Raw genomic sequence first — 22,784 nt, 5'->3', positions numbered from 1 at the left:
AGCCCTAAGCACCTTACACTACTCTTCTAATTTAGTCCTTGTCACAAGTCTATCCTGCATCATACCATTTTTATAGATAAGGAAACAAAGGCATGAGAAGGTAAGCAGTTTTCACAATGTCATGCAGCAAGCAAGTGCAGAGCCAGGATTCAGATTTGGGTCTGACTCAAGAGCCCATGTTCCTAACTCTCAATTTGAATACTCTCACCTCTCCTGGGTACTGCCTATGCCCTGTGATTATCCTACTCATACCCAACTCATATGGAGAGTCCTCTGTGGGACAGCTTTGTGGTGGGTGCTGAGGAGGTCTGAATAAGGAAGATAGCATCCCTCAAGTGGTAACCCTCCCAGGGAAGAGTCAGAGAAGCCTTCCCCAAAGAGGAAAAGCCTTGGTGAGCTTTAAAGGGAGCACAGATGATGCATAAACGGGTAGAGGAACAGCCTTGGAGAGTGAGGACCAGCAAGATGTGCACAGGGGATCTTTGGCATTTCAGTATTACTAACCCTGGAGTGGAAGGTGGGATGTGGTGGGCAGCAAGGCTAGTGGGAAAAACATGGCCAAGTCATGAGAGACCTTGAATATGTTTATCTGTAGGTGACAAGTTCATTAGAGGCTTTAATCAGGGAGCATAAGGTCATATTTATATTCTAGAAAGAGCTCTCCGGCCAAATTGAGGGTCAGGACTGGAGGCAGAAAAACCAATTTGGGAGCTTCTGAATGCTTTGCATAAGAGATATTGAGAACATGAAGGCACTAGATGGAATAGAAAAGCAACAGTGGATTGGAGAAATATTTAGGAGGAGACATGAGCAGCATTTGGTGATAAATTGGATTGGGGACTGAGACGAGGAAAGGGTTGGGGTGAGCTCAGAGGTTTCTGACTTGGCCTCTGGTCCCCGCATCTTACCCAGCCCTGTTTCATATGCAGGAGGCGCTGACAAAAAGCCTGTGGGTTGGTTGAATGGTAAGATGAATGTGATCACTGGGGAAGAAATAATCAAAAGATTTATAGGAAAAGCAGGAAAAAAAATGGGCTCTTGAGAGGGCTTGAGAAAGAATGAAAACTCATATACAGAAAAGGAGACTGAAGGCTGAGTTTGAGTTGAAGACACGGAAAAGTGCAGTTTGGCAAGTCGAGGAGGCTTTTGAGGCAGGGAGTGAAGCAGTCAGAGAAGTACTTTAGGGAGGTGAATCTGATGGTAATGGCAGAGCTGGGGCCAGGAGGAACGGCCGGCAAGGGAGTGCACTGGAAGGTTATTGCAGTAATCCAGATACGAGATGGTGAGGAGCAAAGGACACTGGTGCCATAGGGATAAAAAATCGGGGACAGACAAAAGGGACCCAAGTATAGCATGCTGCAGCAGGGAGAAGTCTGGGATAATGTGATTTGGAGCCTTGGTGACTGGGAGTGTAGAGATGCTGTTTATAAAGAGGGTAAAGCCAGAGGGGTAGGAAGGCTTGGACAGGGGAAGGGAAGAGAAGCATTCCCCTTAGGAAAGTAGAATTTGAGTTGCAACAAGACTCCCAGGCAGAAATGTCCACAGGCAGGTGGGAGTCTAGGAAAATGACATCACCTCTCCATCCATAGACTGGCGCCCCTACCCTGCGTCCGTCCACACTTGCTCTGACCTGCCTCCTGTTAAAAGGGGTGAACAGCCCACGCTCTTTCCTAAGGCCCACTCTTCCCCTGGGGCTCCAGGGCCCATTGCCTCTCACCATCTCAAGAACAACGTTCCTGCTCTTGTCCCCACAGCCCCTGCATCTCAGAATTCTCCTTCTCTACTGGATCATTTCTAACAGCACACAAACCTACTCCTGTCTTAAAACCCACCCAAATCCTCCTTTGACTTCTTTTGCTTCTCTCCAGATCCTGCCTCCTTTCTTTGACCCCCTGTCAAGCAAAACTCCTTGAAAGACTTGTCTAAATTCCCTGTCTTTGCTTCCTCATCGACCATTTTCTTCTCCACCCTAACCAACCTGGTTTTCATTCCCAATGCATCCAGGGGAACTGCTTTTCCCTAGATTTCTAACAACTTCCATGTAACCAAATCCAGGTTGCCAGCTGTCACTCAGACTCTGCTGACCCCTCCCTCCTCCCAGAAATTCTTCTCATGGGTTCATACACTACACATCTCTGGTTCTCTTCCTGTTTCACTGGCTGCTCCCTTTTCATTTCCCATGCTGGGGGCCCCCTAATTTTTTTTATCTCTAAACATCAGGGATCCCAGGGCTCAGTCCTCCACGCCCATCCACCCCCCCTCGCCTTTTTTTTAACTCTCTTCGATGACCTCATTCAGTGCTGATAGCTTTAAATACCACCTTGTGCTGGCGACTCCCAAACTGCCCTCTACAACTCTAGCTGCTGAACTTATCTGTCCTAGAGGTGCTGAATGTTTTATCACACATGCACACACACACACAGAGTGAAATACTGTTGAATTTATGAATGTCTACTTATTTAAAATTATATACTTATACTATTGCCTAATATATATATCATTTAAAAAAAAGAAGAGATACAAATTAAATAAAATTTTAAATAGCTGGCTAGCCTCTGAAGGCACCATGCTGATGACTCAGCAAGGATAATTGTTAATGGTAGTGGCTAGAAATCATTTTCTTGCAAATAGTCTTTTTGCTCATTGCTAGTGTTTTGGCTCACTTCTTGTCAGATCTGATTAAATTGCCACTGTTTCTATCTTGGGATGTGGTTTGACAAGAGCTAGCACCAGGAGAACAAGCTCTCTCAGTTCTGCACTTCCCTGGGGTTCACCTGCGTCTACATCACTGGTCCTGCATCATGGGTCCAGGATTTCTACAAGAATTATTGGAAGCTGCTTTCTACTTCTTGATGGTTTGTTTGTTTGAGATCAGATAATATAATCGGGAAATGAATGAGGCATAATTGAAAGTCTTCTCAAGACCTGGAAAAGAAGTGTCAGTTAGTACTTCCCCACTCGAAGGTCTCTTTCTTGGGGACTTTGTATCTTCACATGCGTGTCTGACTTGTGGAGAGGTGGGACTGACTGAGGGGCCAATCTCTCTTCTTTTTTAAACAGAAGAACTTAAAAAAAAAAACTATTTTTTTTCAGTTTTATTGAGATATAATAGACATACAGCAAAGTATAAGTTTAAAGTGTACAGCATAATGATTTGACTTACATGCATCATGAGATGATTACCACAGTGAGTTTAGTGAACATCCATCATATCAAATAGTTATAGCACTGAAGAAATATGAAAAAGAAAGTTTCTCCTTGTGATGAGAACTCTTAGGGTTTACTCTCTCAACATCTATCATGTATAACATACAGCAGTGTCAATTATATTTATCATGTTATACATTATATTCCTAGTACTTATTTATCTTATAACTGGAAGTTTGTACTTATTGACCACCTTTATCCAATTTCCCCTTCTCCTACCCTGATCTCTTTCTCTGTGAGTTTGTTTGTTTGTTTTATAGCTGACCTATTGCACTATGTTAGTTCCTGGTACATGACATAGTGATTCAATATTTCTATATATTTCAAGATGATTATTATGGTAAGTCTGGTTTAGATACTAAACCAATGAACCTTTCTTTATGTCTTATTTTTTAGATAAAATTTAATATGCATGGATGTGAAAATGCTTTGTAAACTGCTGAGGTGTAGTATTCTAGCTTGGAGACCACCAGCATAACGAATGCCTTCTCAATACCAACACTTGCATGGCTCTAAAGTTTCTTAAACTCAACATGTCTAAACAAAACCTTTTCTTCTCCTCCCTCGCTCCACACCAAACCCCCCTTTACCCTCATCTCTGTAACTGGCTTCCCTGTTTGCTTAGTTGCTCTAGTTTAAAGCCTCAGTTTTCTTGACCTCTCTTGTTCTGTCATGTTCCTTATCGAATCCATTAGCAAATCCTGCCAGATCTGCCTTTTTACCTGAGTCTAACTAGTTTTCTCTTCCTCTCTTTTTATAACTCTGTTCCAAACCACCACCATCTCCTGCCCATATTGCAATGGGCTCTGAATTGTTCACGTTCCCCTTGCCTGCCTTCCATCTGTTCTCCGCACAGCAACCAGAAGATCTTTTAGAAACATAAGTCAGATCATGTCCCTGCCCCATTCAAAACCTTCAGCACACTTTGAGTAAGGGCTAATTTCCTTACCGAGACCTTCAAGAATCTATGTAATCTGTCCCTTGCTTCCTTTTAGAGTTCATCTCCATTCACCCAGCCCTTTTCACTATGCTCCTGCTGCACCGGCTTTTTTGCTATCCCTCATTTCACTCTGATCTCTGCTCGCAGAGGCCTTTCTGGGCTCTTCTTCTAAAATAGCATTCATGCAGACCACTACTCTTTGCCTTACTCTCTTCCTGGTTTGAGTTTTCTTCGTTGCACTTACCTCTTATTAGCATTCTACTGTATATTTATTTGTTTGCTCATTTATTGCCCATATTCTCCACTAGAGCAAGAGCCCCTTTAGGGCAGGGCCATGTCTGTCTTCTCTCCTGTATCTCCAGCTCCTAAAATAGTACTGGTGCTAAGTACTTAATTGAATAAATGAGTAGGTGAATCTTCATAGGAACAACAGATGACATCCCGAGGATAGTTACCAACACTAAGAAAGAAGGGGGCCGGGGTAAATCTTTGGGGAAATATTTACGCTGAGGGCGAAAGAGACATCTTAAACGCAGTGAAATCAGTCCCATTAACCAGGCATGAAGAAAACATAGCATACCCTGGGAACTCAACAAGGAAGGCATCAAGTTGGGCTCCTCTCTCCACCCCAACTATAAGAAAGTTTTCCAATAGGAAACCTGACAACACACCAAAACCTGGACAGACATGACAAGTCAACCTCTCAGCCCAAGAGGGTGCTATCTCCTGTCACTCTGAAACACTCATTTAAAAGTATTCAAATCGGGATCCCTAGGCCACAGCACTGCCTCGGGTGCCTTTGCCTCTGAACCGGGACAAAGCAGCAGCTCCAAGAGACCCTGGGAATTCATGTGGGCTGCCTGAGGCTCTCCAGAAGGTAGGGCGTGATCCTTAAGAAAACACTCAAATGCTGGGGAGTGACCTCTTTTATTAGGTTCACCATCTTAACCGCAGAGAGACCATAGTGTTTGTCCATAGCCTGAAATACTCAAAGGCCGTGGTGTTGAAAAGAGGGCCAGCCTTCAGGTCTCTTTGTCACCATTAATCCTGGTCCCCACTGGTCTCTCCCTTTTGCATCAGAAAAGCTTTCTTTTTTTCTTTTTTTTTGAAGAGGAGGAGAAAACAGCTGTGAGGATTTGAGAACGGGATTTTAATGGTCACTGAAGACACACAAAAGCTTTGCTGTGATGGTGAAGTGTTCTGGGGGCAATTGACTCCTTTGTCTGGGGCAGCAAAACAAGCTGGCTGCTCAAGGAGAAAAGAGATGCAACTGGACAGGGATGGAGGTCTCTTGAGGCCAGATCTTCAGCACATTTGCAAAGAGCTGTTTTCAGGCATCTCTTCATGACATTTCAGAATTGCTTTTTAGTGTTTGGCTCATTTTTACCTTGAGAAAGAAACAAATTAATCTGGAAGGTTGTTGGCATGGATTATTTTTGTAGGTTTTGTAGGTATTTCTCTCTGGAAGGAAAATAGAAACTGTGAGTGACAAAGATGAGTTTGTCAATGTGGAGCAGGCCTTTCACGCTGAGAAAAAAGAATCAGTGCTTTCTTTGGTGGGGGGGGAGGTGGGGGATGGACTGAGAGGCATTTCTCAGTTCTTTGCCCACTTGAGAAATTGTAACAGATGTGGGTTATTGTAAGGCTTCACAAAATGTAACCTTGGAAAGAAAAGGTTTTGGGGGGAGGCGGTCAATAGTTTTAAGGAGGAGCGGACATCCATAACAGCAGGAGTCCATTTAGTTACTCTTTGCAGTAGGAACCAGGTCATTTTTGTCCACTCATAGAGGGAGTCTTTTTCTGACAGAGGGACTGTGATGGAACAGACCAAGCTGGTCTGACTCCAAGTTATGATTCGTGGGGCTGTTGGAATCATTGTTGTCCATATGGACACTGTCCCTTTAGGTGAATGGGTGTTATGAAAACAGCCTTTCCCACAATGGAAATGGCTTGGACTAGAGGAGCCCCAGACAGCCTTGATTTTATTTGCTTCTTCCAGTCTTCGTGACAGTTGACTTGTTAGAGTCATGAAGGGGTTAGCTCGCATTTACTGTCTGCTGTAGGCACTGGATGGAGAAGGCATTGGCACCCCACTCCAGTACTCTTGCCTGGAAAATCCCATGGATGGAGGAGTCTGGTAGGCTGCGGTCCATGGGGTCGGTCGCTGAGAGTCAGACATGACTGAGCGACTTCACTTTCACTTTTCACTTTCATGCATTGGAGAAGGAAATGGCAACCCACTCTAGTGTTCTTGCCTGGAGAATCCCAGGGGGATTCTCCCAGGGGGATTGCCTGGGGGAACCTGGTGGGCTGCCGTCTATGGGGTCCCACAGAGTCGGACATGACTGAAGTGATTTAGCAGCAACAGCAGCAGTAGGAATAGTCAGGTGGGACCCAGGATAAAAAGCCATGAATTCCTAGTGCGTAATTCAGCCCCGCTTTTCATGGGTGATGAGCTGAAACAGAGTAATTATGGAAACCATTATCCAGTAGGGCTACATTTAGAGACTAAGTCTGGAATTACAGGCTCTGTCTGCCCCAGTTCAGTGCATCATATCCACTATAATGTCATTTGCCAAGAAAGGAAGAGTTTAGTTCACTTTTAATTTTTTAAAAAATATCATAAAATTAAATAAAATATATGTGAATATTATAAAAGAAAATCCAAACAATATAAAAAAGTATTAAGATTTAGATTTTAGTGTAGACTTTCTTGATTGATATCTTTTCATTGTAAAAGTAATATTTAAAGTGGCATATTTCAGCTTACTATGATTTTTTTTAAGTCTCGTTTCTGTTTTCTTTAGATTATGGAGTAAATAATGAAAATATTTTTGTTACCGGTAATAGAGAAAAAGTACAGAAGCAAATTGCACTTGTAGGATAGGATGAAAACCAATATTACCCCTTACACACATTCAAGGGCTATAATAACTAATTTTATCATGTGATATTTTGCTTTCTAGTTCTGAGCAGCTTAGGTATAAAAGAAAATGTGTTCATTCTAGTCAAACTCCTCATATGCCCCATAGAGAATCCTTGCAAAGTCTGGAATTGTGATTCAGTTGGCGCTTTTGTTCAATGATCTTTTTCCTCTTTAAACTCAAAGCTCTTGATCTCATTGTAGGTGTATTTCACAGATTAGTTGTGGGACTTTGGCAAAATTATTTAATGTCTCTAAATCTCTGCTTCTGTGAAATGACGCTAATCATAGCACCTTGCTCCTTTGGGTTGTTTCCAGGACCAAGTGAGATAATATGTGTAAAGCTTATTGCACGGTTGCCATGTCCTTCTCCAGGGGATCTTCCCAACCCAAGGATCAAACCCGTGTCTCCTACATCTTGTGCATTGGCAGCAGGGTTCTTTACCACTAGTGCCACATGAGAAACCCTGGTAGATCACAAGTAGTCAACAAATGTTAGCCATCAGAAAGCCTGTTTGATGGTTCTGATGATGTTGTTTAAGTATTATACGAGGGAACCCACTTCAGTGTATTTAGTTTATATTCATATCCTAAAATAAGATACAAGATGTGTGTTGTTTAACAACACCAAAAAATATGAACAGAAGCAGTTTATTAACTTCCTTGTAGTTTATTCTTTCAGAAGATGTTTACTAGGATTTGCTCTTTGTAATGTATTGCCATTATTACAAATATGAAGCATGCTATTTTGCATAGCTCATCTGTAAGACACTTGAGATCACATTCCCCATAGCCAACAGTCAGTTCAGTTCAGTTGCTCAGTCATGTCTGACTCTTTGTGACCCCATGGACTCCAGCACTCCAGGCTTTCCCGTTCATAACCTACTCCCGGCATTGCTCAAACTCATGACCTTCGAGTTGGTGATGCCATCTAACCATCTCATCCTCTGTAATCCCTTTCTCCTGCCTTCAATCTTTCCCAGCATCAGGGTCTTTTCCAATGAGTCAGTTCTTCGCATCAGGTGGCCAAAGTATTGGAGTTTCAGCTTCAGCATCAGTCCTTCCAATGAATATTCAGGACTGATTGCCTTTAGGATTGACTGGTTGGATCTCCTTGCAGTCCAAGGGACTCTCAAGAGTCTTCTCCAACACCACAGTGCAAAAGCATCAATTGTTCGGAACTCAGCTTTCTTTATAGTCCAACTCTCACATCCATACATGACTACTGGAAAAACTGTAGCTTTGACCAGATGGACCTTTGTTGGTAAAATAATGTCCCTGCTTTTTAATATGCTGTCTAGGTTGGTCATAGCTTTTTTTCCAAGGAACAAGCATCTTTTAATTTCATGGCAGCAGTCACCATCTGCAGTGATTTTGGAGCCCAAGAAAATAAAGTTCCCACAGCCAACAGAGAGTGAGCATTTCAAAACACAGCTTCTGGTTGTATTCTTTGCCTTTGCCTTTCAATGGCTCTTTCAGGATAAAATCCAATCCTTCAGGATAAAATCCAAAGGCCTGACACTCAAGGACTTTTTTTCAATCTATCTTTCTTCCCCAAAATTTCTTCCTCCTCTTTCCCCCCATATGTCAGATGTGAATCTTTACAAACTTCCCCTTTGCCTATCTGGGGAGCTCCTACTCATCCTTCAAGCCGTCTTGAAGATGTGACCTCTTCTAGGAAGGCTTCCAGAATGCCACCAGCCTGAATTAATAGCACCTTCCTGTCTAATATTCCAATACCAATCCTATGTTCAGTGAATGATTTTCACCTTTATACTTCTGACAATCCCATGAAGTAGGGGATGTCATCAAGTGCTTGTGTTCAAAACTATTGAGGACCACTGTGATCCCCGCCCTCAAGGAGCTCAAGGTCTAGGGAAAGAGGACCTGTAAATACCCCTAACAGAGGGTGACAGGGATCGTGGCAGATGAGTGTGCATAAGGAACCCAGAGATGGCACATGTTCTGAATTGAGGGGAATTGTATAGGAAAGTGTGGGGTCAGTGCCATCAGTTGACCTTCATCCCCAGCACTCATATCATCCTTCCTTGGGCTCTGTCCTCTCACTGACCAGATCATTTCCCCCTTTGGCTAGTCAGTTGCAGGGCTGGGACATATTTTGACGGAGCACAGGAACGCTGTATTTTATGTCCAAATGGAACCTTCCCAAACGAGGAAGGGCAAATTATATGCGAACCATGTCCAAGACCAGGAAGTCCTGGGACCCTGAAGACCCCAGAAGCTTGGAATGTGTCTGAATGTGGAGGTAAGAATCCTGTCTGTCCCTTCCTACTCCTCCAGACTCTGAAATCATTGTTGAGACAGAAGGCATAAATAACATCTTAATGCAGAAAATGTGTACTGCACCATGGAATTCCTACTGGTAGAAACTTTATTGGGCTCATCTTATTTGCTGAATAAATAAATGAAGACCTGATATAATACATTGGCAGAGAAAAAGTGTATATGTTGCAATTACATGTTTCATCATTGTAAATAAGTACCTTCTGAGACCTGAGTGATCAACCAGTGTGGAGGGACGATCTGAAAGTGTCAAAAAATGGAGAAAGTAGCTCTGATTATTTCAAGCTTTCATCTCAAAGTCATAGCTTATTGATTTTTTTTTAATTGGAGGATAATTATTTTACAGTGTTGTGTTGGTTTCTGCCGTGCAATAACGTGAATCAGCCATAAGTATACATATATCCCCTCCCCCTTGAACTTCCCTCCCACCTCCCACCCCGTCCTACCCCTCTAAGTCATCACAGGGCACCAAGTTGAGCTCCCTGAGATACATAGCAACTTCCCAGGAGCTATTTTACATATGGTAATGTTTATGTTTCAATGCTACACTTTCAGTTTGTCGCACTCTCAATTTGTTGCCCTGCTGATTTTTTTTAAAGTGTCCATCTGGCTATTTTGTTAAAACTCCGTGAAGAGTTTTTAATCATCTTCTGTAAAATATTAACTCTGGAGCCACACTTACTTGGGTTCTGTGGGCCTTTTTCCTAGTTACTGGGAATGTCTTTATTAAACAGTAGAAGGGCCAGCTGTCCTGACACTCTGTGGGCTCAAATGGATGGTGTGATTTTTAGGTGATGTCCAGGGCTGAGTGCACTGGGGCCCCAGCGGCCCTGCCTCTCTTTCTAGTGACCTCTGGAGCCAGTTTTAGTTCCCACCTTAATGACTCCAAACTCAGCTACAGGACCTTTTCTGATTTAAAAATCAGATCCTCAGATTGACTGTGTGACTCCTAGCCTCAACTTTGACCTGTTATGAAATCCTAGAACCAATGGTAAGATTGATAAGCAGGTACTTTGGGGGCATCTGTTCACACTTGTATGTGATCTCAATAATATACATATTTATAGTAAATAAGAAAACTAGTAATAATAATTTATTGAATACTTACCTGTGTCAGGCATCATGAAGGCATTTGTGGATAGTTCAGTGAATTACTCATGTGGTTGTTGTATCACTACAAAAACTTTATGAGGTTAAAGTGACTCATTCAAGGTCACACAGCCAAAGAGTAGAGGATTTAGAATCAGAACCCAGGTCTGACAGAATCCAGACTCCTCCCTCAGGTATATTTGTTAAATACCGTTATAGCTATAACTTATGGTTAGAAAGAAAACTGTGAAAACTAATAGAGGAGAAAGGATTAGGAATGTAAGAGACAACAGATTTCTTTTTATAGCATCTTGCTAATGACAAGCTAACTCCTAAGTAAATATATGATTTTAGAAATCCTTTGGTTTATGGCTGTGATTCTTGTCATAAACTAAAATAAATAAATAAGGTGTTTAAGGCTTCCCAGGTGGTGCAGTGGTAAGGAATCCACCTGCCAGTGCAGGAGACTCAGGAGACCTGGGTTCAGATCCCTTGTTTGGGAAGTCCCCTGGAGAAGGAAATGGCAACCCACTCCAGTGTTCTCACCTAGAGAATCCCCATGGACAGAGGAGCCTGGCAGGCTACAGTCCATGGGGCTGCAAAGAGTCGGACATGACTGAGCGACTGAGCGCACACACACACACACACACACACACGTGTTTAGATAAATGCCCCTGGGTCCCTGTGTTACTGTGGATGGGATTGGCTGTATTTAGTAGACTAAATGAGGGAGGCCAGGACACTCCTCAGTGTAAGGAGATGTAACTTAGTAAATATAACTGGTAAAAACCGGTAGACCCTTCCATAACCAAGAGTCTTTTTGTCCCAGGATGTAATCAGCTGGGTGACTGCAGGCAGAGAACCCTCCCTCCGGGGGCTCCAGCACTGCAGTTGCTGCCTGGGCCCAGGTAGTCCTCAGCCGGCAGCATACTCAGGCCTCCTCCATACTTCAGAAGGGTCAACGCTTGTCTCCATCTTTGCCCTGTGGCTAAACATTAGGCACCCACATACCACTTCGTCGGGGTCAGCCGGAGGGCAGGACAAGGCTTCTGCTTGCTGAGGTGGGAGCTGAGGTCAGCGCGGGCGGACAGGCCTGACCACATCTCTCTGATCTCACTTGCAGAGAGGTGGGGCAGGCGCTCCGCCGGGGCCTTGCTCACCTAGGGTCCTTCCTCCCCCAGGTCTGTGCCAACCTGGTGAATACTCTGCGGATGGCTTCACACCCTGCCAGCCCTGTGCCCGGGGCACATTCCAGTCTGAAGCCGGCCGCACTTCCTGTTTTCCCTGTGGAGGGGGCCTCCCCACCAAACACCCTGGAGCCACTTCCTTTCAGGACTGTGAAACCAGAGGTGAGGACTTGGCAGCTTGCCTTTTCCCCAAGTGGAATTTTCCTTTTGAGGACCAAGGAGTCTAGTACAGCTCTGATCAAGCCCAGCCCGAGGCGCCCTGTGTGGAACTCAGTGGCAGAGAGCTTAGATCCCCAGGGTGACTCATTCCTGCAGGATGGGCAGGGAGCACAGGAACTGCCCAGACACGGGCCTCCTCGCCCTCCCGCCTTGGCCCCTTTGGATGGGGCTGACTGCAGGGAGACCAGGGAGAAGCACACAGGTTTAGTCCGCAGGCTCCCTCTGCTCCTTCCTTCCAGGCTTCCTCTAGCGCTTCACCCTTTCCTAGAGCTCCCTGCTCCAGAACAGACCCTGCACCTCCTCTGGAGCCTTACCCGCCTCCTGCCAGAGTTCAGCCTGGAGCCTGGGGTCAGTTCTGTGCCCCTCCATGCTCACAAGCTTCTGTGCGTGAAGACAGAGCTGTGAGCATTCCTGTCTGATGGCACAGACCCTAAACTCAGAAGATACACCCGTACCTCATTCCCTTTGTAATTTTCTCAGTGTCATGAGCCACAGGTCCCACCCAAGCTGGCTATTTAGATAATTAAGTGTTGATTAGCCCCAGATTAGTAGGAAAGCAGTACTTCATTTGGGCATAAACATTTCTTTCATGAACTGTGAAATTTCTTGTGTTGCATTTGATAAAAATAGCCTTTTGTTGTTGTTCTCTCCACCCTCCCCCACTCCTGCAGTTCAGTGTTCACCTGGACATTTCTACAACACCACTACTCACCGATGCATTCGTTGCCCAGCAGGAACATACCAGCCAGAATTTGGAAAAAATCATTGTGTTTCCTGCCCAGGAAATACCACAACTGACTTTGATGGCTCCACAAACATAACCCAGTGTAAAAGTAGGTTTCTCTCTAAGGCTTTTTACGGTGGTGCTTAAGAGGGCAAGTGCCTGGGCCTACCTGGGGGTGGGGGATGGCAGGGGTCCTTGGTTCATTCGGGACCATGGAGCCACTCTTAGCCCTGCTCAGGGCTCTGCTGATCAGCGCTGGACCCTCAGATGCTCACCTGTATTTATCCAGTCTACTTCTCCAGACAGGCAAGCTGTCCTGGCTGTAATTTCCTGCTAAGGGCAAAATGTCAGGTCAGCCCTGTTCAGCAAGCACTGTTTGAGGATCTGTAATGTGTCAGGCACTGCAGGCAGAATAAGTCCTTGATTCGGCAGCAGCACCCGCTGTGGGATTGCGGAGGAAGGAGCCACTCCCTCTGTCTGGTGCTGTGCTGTGCTTAGTCGCTCAGATGTATCTGACTTTTTGTGGCCTCATAGACTGTAGCCCACCAGGCTCCTCTGTCCATGGGGATTCTCTAGGTAAAACACTGGAGTGGATTGCCATACTCTCCTGCAGGGGATCTTCCCAACCCAGGGATTGAATTCAGGTCTCCCGCATTACAGTCGGATTCTTTACTGACTGAGCCACCAGGGGAGCCCCCCTCTGGAGAGATGAGGACAGGCTTCAGGAGGGTAGGAGAAGGTTTTGATGGCGAAAGTTGGCAGGGAGCAGGAGAATGAGCCTCAGGCCCAGGAGAGCAGCTGGGAGGAAGCACAGACTCAGGAGAGTAAAAGGCTTTGTGGGAGGAAACCTCTGGACCTGATCATGGAATGTGCTGAAGGGAGTCTGAGCAGACCAGAAAGGGAGGCCTTATTGACCAGAAAAGGAAGAAAAAGCACAGCCTAAAAGTTGAGAGTTATGTTTTATTCGGTGCACCAAACTGAGAACTTAAGCCTGGAATGCAGCCTCTCTGATAAGGAACTGCTCCAAAGAGGCAAGGGAGGAGCCAGGATACACAGCAGTAAAGAGAGACCATGTCGTCGGAGCATCAAAAGAATACTGTTAATCAAAGAAAACCAGACATCTCAAGTTAAGGAATTTAACACTTCTCTGTGTATGGGAAGATGCAAGCGTCTGGGCTCACTGATATCATTCCTTTGATATGCATCTCAGCTATCTGGGGCCAGTGCCCTCTGCTTTCTCATCCTGAGTCTTCTCGGGGTGCATCCTAGGGGTGCCTGCAGTGTCTCATGGCTTGATGGCCACAACATCCTTTGTTTACTGCTATGGCAGGCAGCATTGTTTCACTGTAGTCTTGACTGCCAGGCTAGAGAGTTTGGTTTGTATTCTGTAGGAATGGAGAGGTAAGTCATTCAACGACTTGTAGTGTGGTTTGTTTGATTGTTGTTTCTAACCACCATGTGAAATTCTCTAGTAAAGGCCAAAAGACAATCTTAGCTGATTCAGTGTCATTAAGACTGCAATGGAGGGGAGCAGAAGGCCTCCCCAAACTGGAAGAGTAGGGGATTGGAGGGGTGAATCATTGTAATTTATGACTGGAAGAGTATCTAGTTTTCTCTCTATCCCAACAAAGTCCTTTTAATAACATCCTCATAAGTGCTGTCATCTCTTTTTGAACATTGTCCTTAGCAGGAAGCTTACTGTTGCTCATGATATCCTAGTCTGTTGGTAGATTAGAGTTGGTCAGTTCACAGTGTGAGAAGATAAGAATTTTTCTCCCTACCAAGATGAATGTTTCCTTGTCCTCCCATCCCTGGTCCTCAATTGTTTCTTAGTTCCTCAGGCGGCCAGTCAGGCTCAGAGGTATCCAGGGCTCTGCCCTCCCCCTTTTCTTTTCCAGGAACAAAAGCCTATTTATTTATTTTTTTCTGTCGAGAATAATAAATCCAAGTTACAACTAGAAAGGTCAAAGGTAGTCCCTTCAAGATCTTCTTGAACACATTCACCTGATAGTTTTAAACAATAAGCTCCTTAAAGGCAAGAATATTTGTTGGATGAGTGGAGAGATAGTGAAGATGTGGCTGAGGTGGAGCGTGTGTGTGTGTGTGTGTGTGTGTGTGTGTGTGTGTGTGTGCATGCCCACAAGTGTGTATTCTCCTTGTCTTTGGTGCCAGAGGCGAATATGTATCACGCCTCATACTGACTGATAGCTGAATGGAATTCTCTTCCCCACTTGAAAAGAAAACATGGTCTTGACCAGAGAGAAAAGTGAGAGTATGGCTGTCAAGTCTTCCTCAGAGATGTCTAGGAAAGGGTAGAATACCCTCTGCTGAACAGTCAGCTCTGTTTTCCCTATTTTGACAGACTGCCAGTTCTGTACCACCCGTTCCCCCAGCGCTTGGACTTTGTAAACAGAACAATAAAAAATAAAGTTATTCTTTTGTTTCACAAACACCTGCCCCTGACCTTCAAGATGAGGATAAAATGGTGCCCTGGGAACTCAGAGGGGTGGGCTCTGAGTGGAAAGTTAATGTACTTGGGCTCCCAGCAGGGGTTGGGGGGTTGGCTGGGTGGGGGCCGGTACAGACTTGTTCCCACAATGGTGTTGCTTTCAGGCCCTGTTCCTCTATGGCAGCAGAGATGCAACGGTTCTCCCTAGCCAAGCGGGTGCTGGCCGTGACGAGATGACGGCTCTGTGGTACTTTCATGACTCGTGGCATTTCCTCTTCCAGACAGAAGATGTGGAGGGGAGCTGGGTGATTTCACCGGATACATCGAATCCCCAAACTACCCAGGCAATTACCCAGCCAACACAGAATGTACCTGGACCATCAATCCACCCCCTAAGCGCCGCATCTTGATTGTGGTCCCTGAGATCTTCCTTCCCATAGAGGACGACTGTGGAGACTACCTGGTGATGCGGAAAACTGGTACGTCTCACCCCTCTGCTCCACTCCCTTTCTGAGGCCAGCAGGGAAGCCCGATGGCACACTACCTGGCTTTATTATTTTTTAAAAAAATTTTTTTGATTTAGAGTTGATTTACAAGATCATGTAAGTTTCAGGTGTACAAAACAGTGATTCAGATTCTTTTCCCTTGTAGGTTATTACATAACATTAAGTATAGTTCCCTGTGCTGTACAATATGTTCTTGTTGGTTATGCCTGACTTTAAACGGGAGATGCAGGCCTAGGATGCCACCCTGTATTAGAACAGAGATGAGACATGAGTTTATAGAGTTTGCCAAGAAAACAAAATTTAGACAAAACCACAGGTTGAGACCTCCTGTTGAACCCTAAAGGAAGCAGTCCTGCAGGTCGGTCTCCCGTTTGTGCTCACTGGGAAACCTTTTTGGCAAGGACACAGTGTCAGTGAACCTCAGGGAAGGCTGACTTCAGGACTCCAGACACAGGCCTTACCCTGGGAAACAACTCATGACTTGGGCACTGACCAAGACCAAGGGCCTGGTCCAGCCAGGAGGGACCTACCTCCTATCCTGATGCATGATCCTGTGTCCATAAAAGGATACTGCCATCAACACAGCTTAGAGGCAGCACACTGAGGGGGCTCTGCAGCTGGACTTCCTGGGTCAGAAGCCCAACTCCGCCTCTTATTAGTTCTATGATCTTGGAATACATTCTGGAACTTTCTGCCTCAGTGTGCTCATCTGTTAAAATGAGGATAATAATAGTTGCTACCTCATAGGGTTGTCATGAGGAATAAATCAGTTTATATTTGCAAAGCACTGAGAATAATAATGACACACCAGGCCACCACATAGTGTTTGCCTTTCTTATTAGTGGTTACAATGTCTGAAGTCAGGTGTGAGTCTGAATCCTGATTTTTTCACATACTGGCTGTGTGACCCTGTGTGATCCATATACTTAATCTCTCTATAAGTGAGGGAACCACTGCACCAACTTCCTCTTGTTGGGGGGAGGGCAGGGTTAAGTGAGACAAAGTCCATAAAGTGCAGAGCACACTGCCTGGTCCTAGGAAGCATGCATCCAATGGTGGTGATTATCACTAGGTTACAGCAGGTTGGCTCTAGAATGTGAGGGCCCTAACTCAGCTCCTGCATGGCTGCTGCAGCCTGAGCTGCTGCCGTTTGCCAGCCAGGGGCCTTGCAGTGAGCTGTCCCTGGGGCCCACTGTCACCAACTACATCCTTTAGATATCCAGTACTAGATTTCCAGTCCCTTCTGAGGACTCCACTGGTCCTGAAGAACCCTTGCACATGACTTGTTCTGTGGCGTGAGTATCTGAAAAGATGAGTGTCCATTGTCTGCAGGCTCAGTGGTGACTTGAACCCCATCCCCTCCAACTTCTCTTGGCAGCTTCATCCAATTCTGTGACAACGTATGAAACCTGCCAGACCTATGAACGCCCCATCGCCTTCACCTCCAGATCCAAGAGGCTGTGGATTCAGTTTAAGTCCAATGAGGGGAACAGCGCCAGAGGGTTCCAGGTTCCATACGTGACATACGATGGTGAGCACTGTGAAGCTCAGGCTGCAACATGTGTAAGGAGCAGCTCTGGTTTGAACAGAACCCACTCTGGCCAGCTGGTGGAGTGCTGACAAGCACACGTGCTCAGCAATGCAGGCAGGTTATGGAGAAAGGACATTGCTGACTCACAAGTGCCAGTTTCTAAGCAAGCATTTGGGGACACTAACTACAGCATGAAAAGATGTTTGAAAAAGTAAATAAAAGTGAACATAGCTTGATGGGGTGGAATGTGAGCGTTGGAGTTAGGCAGGTTGGGTATTATCTCTTTTGTGACTTTCTGATGCTACCAACTCTAGGCTTCATTTTCTTAATATGTAGATGAAGATAGATAATCATTAGACTTAATGTGAGAGTTCAGTGAGATAATCCATAAAGAACTTGGTTTGGTGTCTGGCAATAGTAAATGCTCAGCAAATATTAACTTATTATGATTGTGGCTTTTCTTATATGGAATCCTGAAAGTGAAAGTGAAAGTGAAGTCGCTCAGTCGTGTCTGACTCTCCGCGACCCCATGGACTGCAGCCTACCAGGCTCCTCTGCCCAGGGGATTTTCCAGGCAAGAGTACTGGAGTGGGCTGCCATTTCCTTCTCCAATATATGGAATCCTAAGGATGGGGAAAAAGACCTGAGTTCTGGTCTTGTCTCTACCACGAATTTGCTATTTAACTTTGGGCAAGTTAGATGACCTCTGGTTTTACTTTCTTCTTGTTAAATGAAGGGGTGGCCGATGTGAGCCCTGGGGCCCTATCTAGTTCTGAGACTTGGGTGACAAACATTTACTAGGAACACAAAATGAACTAGATTCTGCCCTGGAGGGACTCATAACCTAGTGGGGGAAGAGTCATCTATTCATCATGAACTTATTCATTCATCCATGCAGCAAATATTTAATGAGCATCTACTATGCCAGGTATTGAATGAAGTGCTGGAGACAATGTGGTTAGTGACAGTCATAAAATGTATATGGTATCATAGATGCTACAACAGGGCATGTACAAGGTTCTGTGTGAGGACAGAGAAGGGGCTGCAGTTCACTTTGCATGGGTTTTTGGAGAGAATAAAGCAAAGTCTCAAGAGGTTTGAGTCAAAAGAACTTGTAAGTTTTCTTGTAAGTGGCAGGAAGAACATTCAGGAAAAGGAAATGACATAGGTGAAATAATGTAGTACTTGGCATGTTGGGGACTGATGATTTGGCCAATTGGTAGGGTGCATGGGGCTCAGCAGTGAGAGATGAGAGTAGTAGGAGGCAGACTTAGGCTATGACGAGACTCAAGTGCCAAGCTCAGAAGGGTAGACCTAATCTTACAGGGAGCCACTGAAGGTATTCAGGCAGACAAGTACGAAAAGTTGGTGTTTTGGAAAAACAGTATTCTATGGAGTTCCTAAGAACACCTCACATAGTTTATTTCTAGTGTGTGATAAAATCATCATCCTGGTGCCTGAAACATGTCAGACACCAAGACAAGGGATCTCAGCATCAGACTCCTAGGTGGACACACGGCTCCCATGTGGCTCTGCCAGGAGACAGAATACCTCCTCTCCCCACGGGCAGCCAGCCCACAACCGCCCCCATCTGGGATGAGGCAGGCACCCAAAAACCACGGAGAAGCCAAAACAAATGTCACCAGAGCTCACACACTTTAGTTCAGGCTGTTCTCAACTCTGTGACACATGAAAACATCTTGCTTTTTTAATTAAAAAAATTCAAATAAAGAGTTGTCGCTTGAACCGGAGAAAATTACATATAACTCTGGTTAGGCTCATGAGAATGGATCTGGCATGTCACAGCAGAAAATAGTTGAAAAATGCTGCTTTGGCCTTGCAGAAGCCTCTTAGTTCCTCACCAGAGCCTATTTAATATTTTTTCTCAACATATATTTCAGACAAATCTGATATCTGGTTCTAAACCCAGAAGAACAGCATTTGCATTGAGGAGGGGCAGCCAAGGCTGCTACAGACTAGCCCACTGGCCTGGAGAAGCAGGAGGGCCACAGCTGTGCTAACGTGTGCTAGACTTAGGAGGACCAGTGCCAAGTGCCCTTGACCCGGCACATTCCTCCCAGCCTCCCAGGCAGTAGATGCAACTGCATCTCTTTCCTGATTTATAGATGAGGCCGCTCTGGCTTAGAGATTTAAGTAAGCGCCCGAGGACACAGGAGGACAAAGTTGCAGGGCCTTTGCGGCTCCTGAGTTCTTTCCTACAACACTGGAGTGCTTTTCCATGACAACTGGAGCAAGTGAGGAGACAGTCATTCTTAAAAGCAGAGGAAAGATTTAAAAAGAAAACAAAGATGGTGCTTTTGAGGACTTCCCTAATGGTCCAATGGTTAACGCTACATGCTCCCAACCTAGGGCTCCCAGGTTCAATTCCTGATCAGAGAACTAGATCCCACATGCTGCAACTCAGACCTGGTGGAGCCAAATAAATAAATAAGAATTTTTAAAAAGACGGTGACCTGGAAGCATTTGGGATAGTGGCAGACAGCTCTCCAGCATAGTGACAGGCATTCCTAATGGTAAACTCCTTATCAGAAGGGGGCTAATTCTCTGAGGTAGAAACTCTGCAGCAGAGGAATTCAAGATTAAAAGAAAAATGTACCCTTATTCATATTTTATAGATTTTGTATTCACTAAAATTAAAGGATAAGAAGAAAGAGACCAAATGAAGAGAGGACCAGAGAATTGTACAGACATGTATTCAATTAGTAATTATGAGTATTATCCTATGAATTTCCATTTCCCATCACTTGACTAGGGGAAACTTTTTTGAGAACTCCTCCCACACAGTTCCAGTGATGTTCTTATGATTTGTTTGGTTTTGTTGCACATGATATGCATACAAAGAGGCACTTTTTTTCTGCCTGGAATTTTAAAGAGATTGTGTCTTGCATATGCTTGATTTGAATTATGACTGTAGGAAATAGTCTAGACTTTGAAACGCTACTGCATCAAGGAGGATGATGACTGAGAATTGAGCTTTCGGATTTAGCGACATGAAGGTCACTGGGGACCCCAACAAGCAGCTTTGGGGGAGTGGTGGGGGCCACTGTTGACTGGAATGGGTTTGAGAGAGAAAGAAAAGAGTAGAATTGGAGGCGGTGATTGCTGACAGTTCTTTCAAGGAGTTTTGCTACAAAGAGGAGCAAAGACATGGGATGGAAGCTGGAGGGAGAAAGGAGGTCAAAAGAAGGTTTTTAAAAAAGCAAAAAACTAGAGACACAACAGCAGAGAGAGACTAGCAGAGAGAGAAAAGTCATAACATAGGAAAGGAAGGGCAGAATGACAGAAATAACGCCCTTGATTTGGTAAGAGAAGAGGGACCTGGTGAGCAAAGTGGAGGGAGGAGCCTTGGCTGGATGCTCTGAGGTTTCATCCGAGGGAAAAGGAACAGGAGAGGGTGTACAGGTGCTGGTGGGTGACAGGAGGTGGGGGAGAGTCTGTGGGAGTCTCTGATTGGCTTCTTAGTATCAGAGGGGTCATTGTTTTCATGGCAGCTGTGTTACCCACCAGGGTTCTTGGCCTTCCTCAATCATTCCTAGAGGCCAGACAAGAAATTCAGGCAAGGCTTTACTGGGGCCCTGCTGCAGCGGCCAGGGGAGGGAGTACAAACAGTTTCCCTTGATTGCTTGCTCACTGCTCCCTGCTCCCCGAGAGGGTGCAAGCTTGTTCCTTATATGGGGTAAGGGTAGGGATGTGTCCAGGGGTCAAGCTGGAGGGGTGGCTTAGGTGTTTTGCCCACCCCTTTAGTGGTGGTGTATGCCGAGGGCATGAGCAGTACCCTGCTTTTGCTCCAGGCTCTTCAAAAGTGGCAGTTGGGTTTTTTGGTCTCCTTGTATCTTTGGGGTCCAGAGTTTGCCCCAACTGAATATGCATGCTGTTATTTTTTGTCCCATTCAGTTTCTTTGTATTTTGTTCCAGGAGTGGTGTGTCTAGGTGCAAGCATTGCAGCACTGCTGCACAGGGCCCCAGGTCCCAGCCTGTCTCAGTTGCAGAAAGGGCATTTCTCAGAACATTATTTGAACAATTAAAGAAAAAAGTGAGCTTGGAAATAACTAAACCATAGCAATGAAAAATATGTCCTTTTTTCAAACAGAGGACTACCAGGAGCTCATTGAAGACATAGTTCGAGATGGCAGGCTTTATGCATCTGAGAACCATCAGGAAATACTTAAGGTGAGTATGTACCTAGGTGGGCATGGCAGTTACCCATGCCACAGAGGAAAGTTTCCTCTCCCACCACATTGCTGCCTTTCAGACACTGAGCCTGCTCTGGGCTGAGGGCAGTTTTGTATCTTCACCAGACTTAGTTTCTTTAAAAAACAACAGCAACAACAACAACAACAGGGAATTGTTTTTAGTGTTGTAGAGTGTTTGTTGTGTTGTTTAGTCGCTAAGTCGTGTCTGAATCTTTTGCGACCCCATGGACTGTAGCCCCACCAGTCTCCTCTGTCCATGGCATTTTCCAGGCAAGAATACTGGAGTGGGTTGCCATTTCCTTTTCCAGGGGAGCTTCCCAACCCAGGGATGGAACCCATGTCTCCTGCCTTTGCAGGTGGATTCTTTACCACTGAGCCACCAGGGAAGCTGTTTTTAGTGTTGTCAAGTAAAGTTGTATTTTTTAATCTAGAAATGTGAGGAAGAGCAGTGGGAAACTTGTTTATCATAAACCCAAGCCGGCAGCAAATCATGTTTTCATGTTTATTCTCCAAATAGTTAAAGAGTCTTGGCTCCTTGTTCATCCTTCAAGCCTGAAGTTCACCAACTTTCAGATATTTATAAGTATAAATAAACACTTGCCATATCACTAACCCTATAAATATTCCCCAAATTCCAAAGTTATCATGTGGCTTAGAAAAACAATTTTTTACATATTAAGTTTTCTGTTATAAAACTAATATGTGCTTTTTAAAGATCCTTGGGGAAAAAAAAAACTGGAAAAAAGGATAAAAATCAGAGGAAACAATTTTCACAAAGTGTTTTTCAGCTGATCAACTTACTGTCTCACAGTGGGACATTATAGTTCCATTGGCAAAATGTCATCATGTTTAAATATTTTGGCCCAGTAACAAAAATTCTGTTCTTTTTAGGATAAGAAACTGATCAAGGCTCTGTTTGATGTCCTGGCCCACCCCCAGAACTATTTCAAGTACACAGCCCAGGAGTCCCGGGAAATGTTTCCACGATCCTTCATCCGATTACTCCGTTCCAAAGTGTCCAGGTTTTTGAGGCCTTACAAATAGGTCTGCCCATGTGCCACTTGACACAGTGTTTGGCCTGTGGGCTGGCAGGACACAGCCATCTGCTTCTGCAGCCAGCATAGATGGATAACGCTGCCTCTAGTAGCAGTGACTGGTTAGAGTTCAATTTTTATAGATAATACAGATATTTTGGTAAATTGAACTTGGTTTTTCTTTCCCAGCATTATAGATGTGGAAAGAGAATGGGTTTGAGTCTTACCTGCTTCTCATTGGTGTAGGCAGCTGTCTTGGATACATCAAGGGCTGGCTGAGCTGAATTTCAGTCAACTTAAGTGAGACTCATCTGTCCTTCTCGGTCCTCACTCCTCTTTGAGGGGGCTGCCTTGTCTGAAACCTCAGCTTCTTCCAGCATAGCCTCCCTAAGGGAGTCCTCTGTACTCAGGTGTTGGCTCTGACCAGGCAGACCAGGAAAGGGGGAAGGGAGGGAAG

General features: G+C 45.0%; 1 protein-coding gene across 5 annotated transcripts in view; it reads left to right on the top strand.

Annotated features, from left to right (window-relative positions):
• SCUBE2 (signal peptide, CUB domain and EGF like domain containing 2) overlaps positions 1–22,497 on the top strand; it is a 67,369-nt gene extending 44,872 nt beyond the window's left edge. For 4 of the 5 annotated variants that reach the window (XM_070473366.1, XM_070473364.1, XM_070473365.1 and 1 more), the window contains 7 exons: positions 9,166–9,336; positions 11,645–11,812; positions 12,541–12,702; positions 15,324–15,521; positions 16,927–17,079; positions 21,191–21,270; positions 22,185–22,497. In XM_070473366.1, coding sequence (XP_070329467.1) covers positions 9,166–9,336; positions 11,645–11,812; positions 12,541–12,702; positions 15,324–15,521; positions 16,927–17,079; positions 21,191–21,270; positions 22,185–22,337 — 1,085 coding nt within the window. In that variant the 3' untranslated portion in view covers positions 22,338–22,497. The remainder of the gene's footprint in view (positions 1–9,165; positions 9,337–11,644; positions 11,813–12,540; positions 12,703–15,323; positions 15,522–16,926; positions 17,080–21,190; positions 21,271–22,184) is intronic. The other variant, XM_070473367.1, reaches the window with a different exon arrangement.
• The last annotated feature ends 287 nt before the right edge of the window (positions 22,498–22,784 follow it).

The sequence above is a fragment of the Odocoileus virginianus genome, chromosome 10, assembly GCF_023699985.2.
Source record: "Odocoileus virginianus isolate 20LAN1187 ecotype Illinois chromosome 10, Ovbor_1.2, whole genome shotgun sequence".
Lineage (NCBI taxonomy): Eukaryota > Metazoa > Chordata > Mammalia > Artiodactyla > Cervidae > Odocoileus > Odocoileus virginianus.
This window is presented reverse-complemented; position numbering and strand designations above follow the sequence as displayed.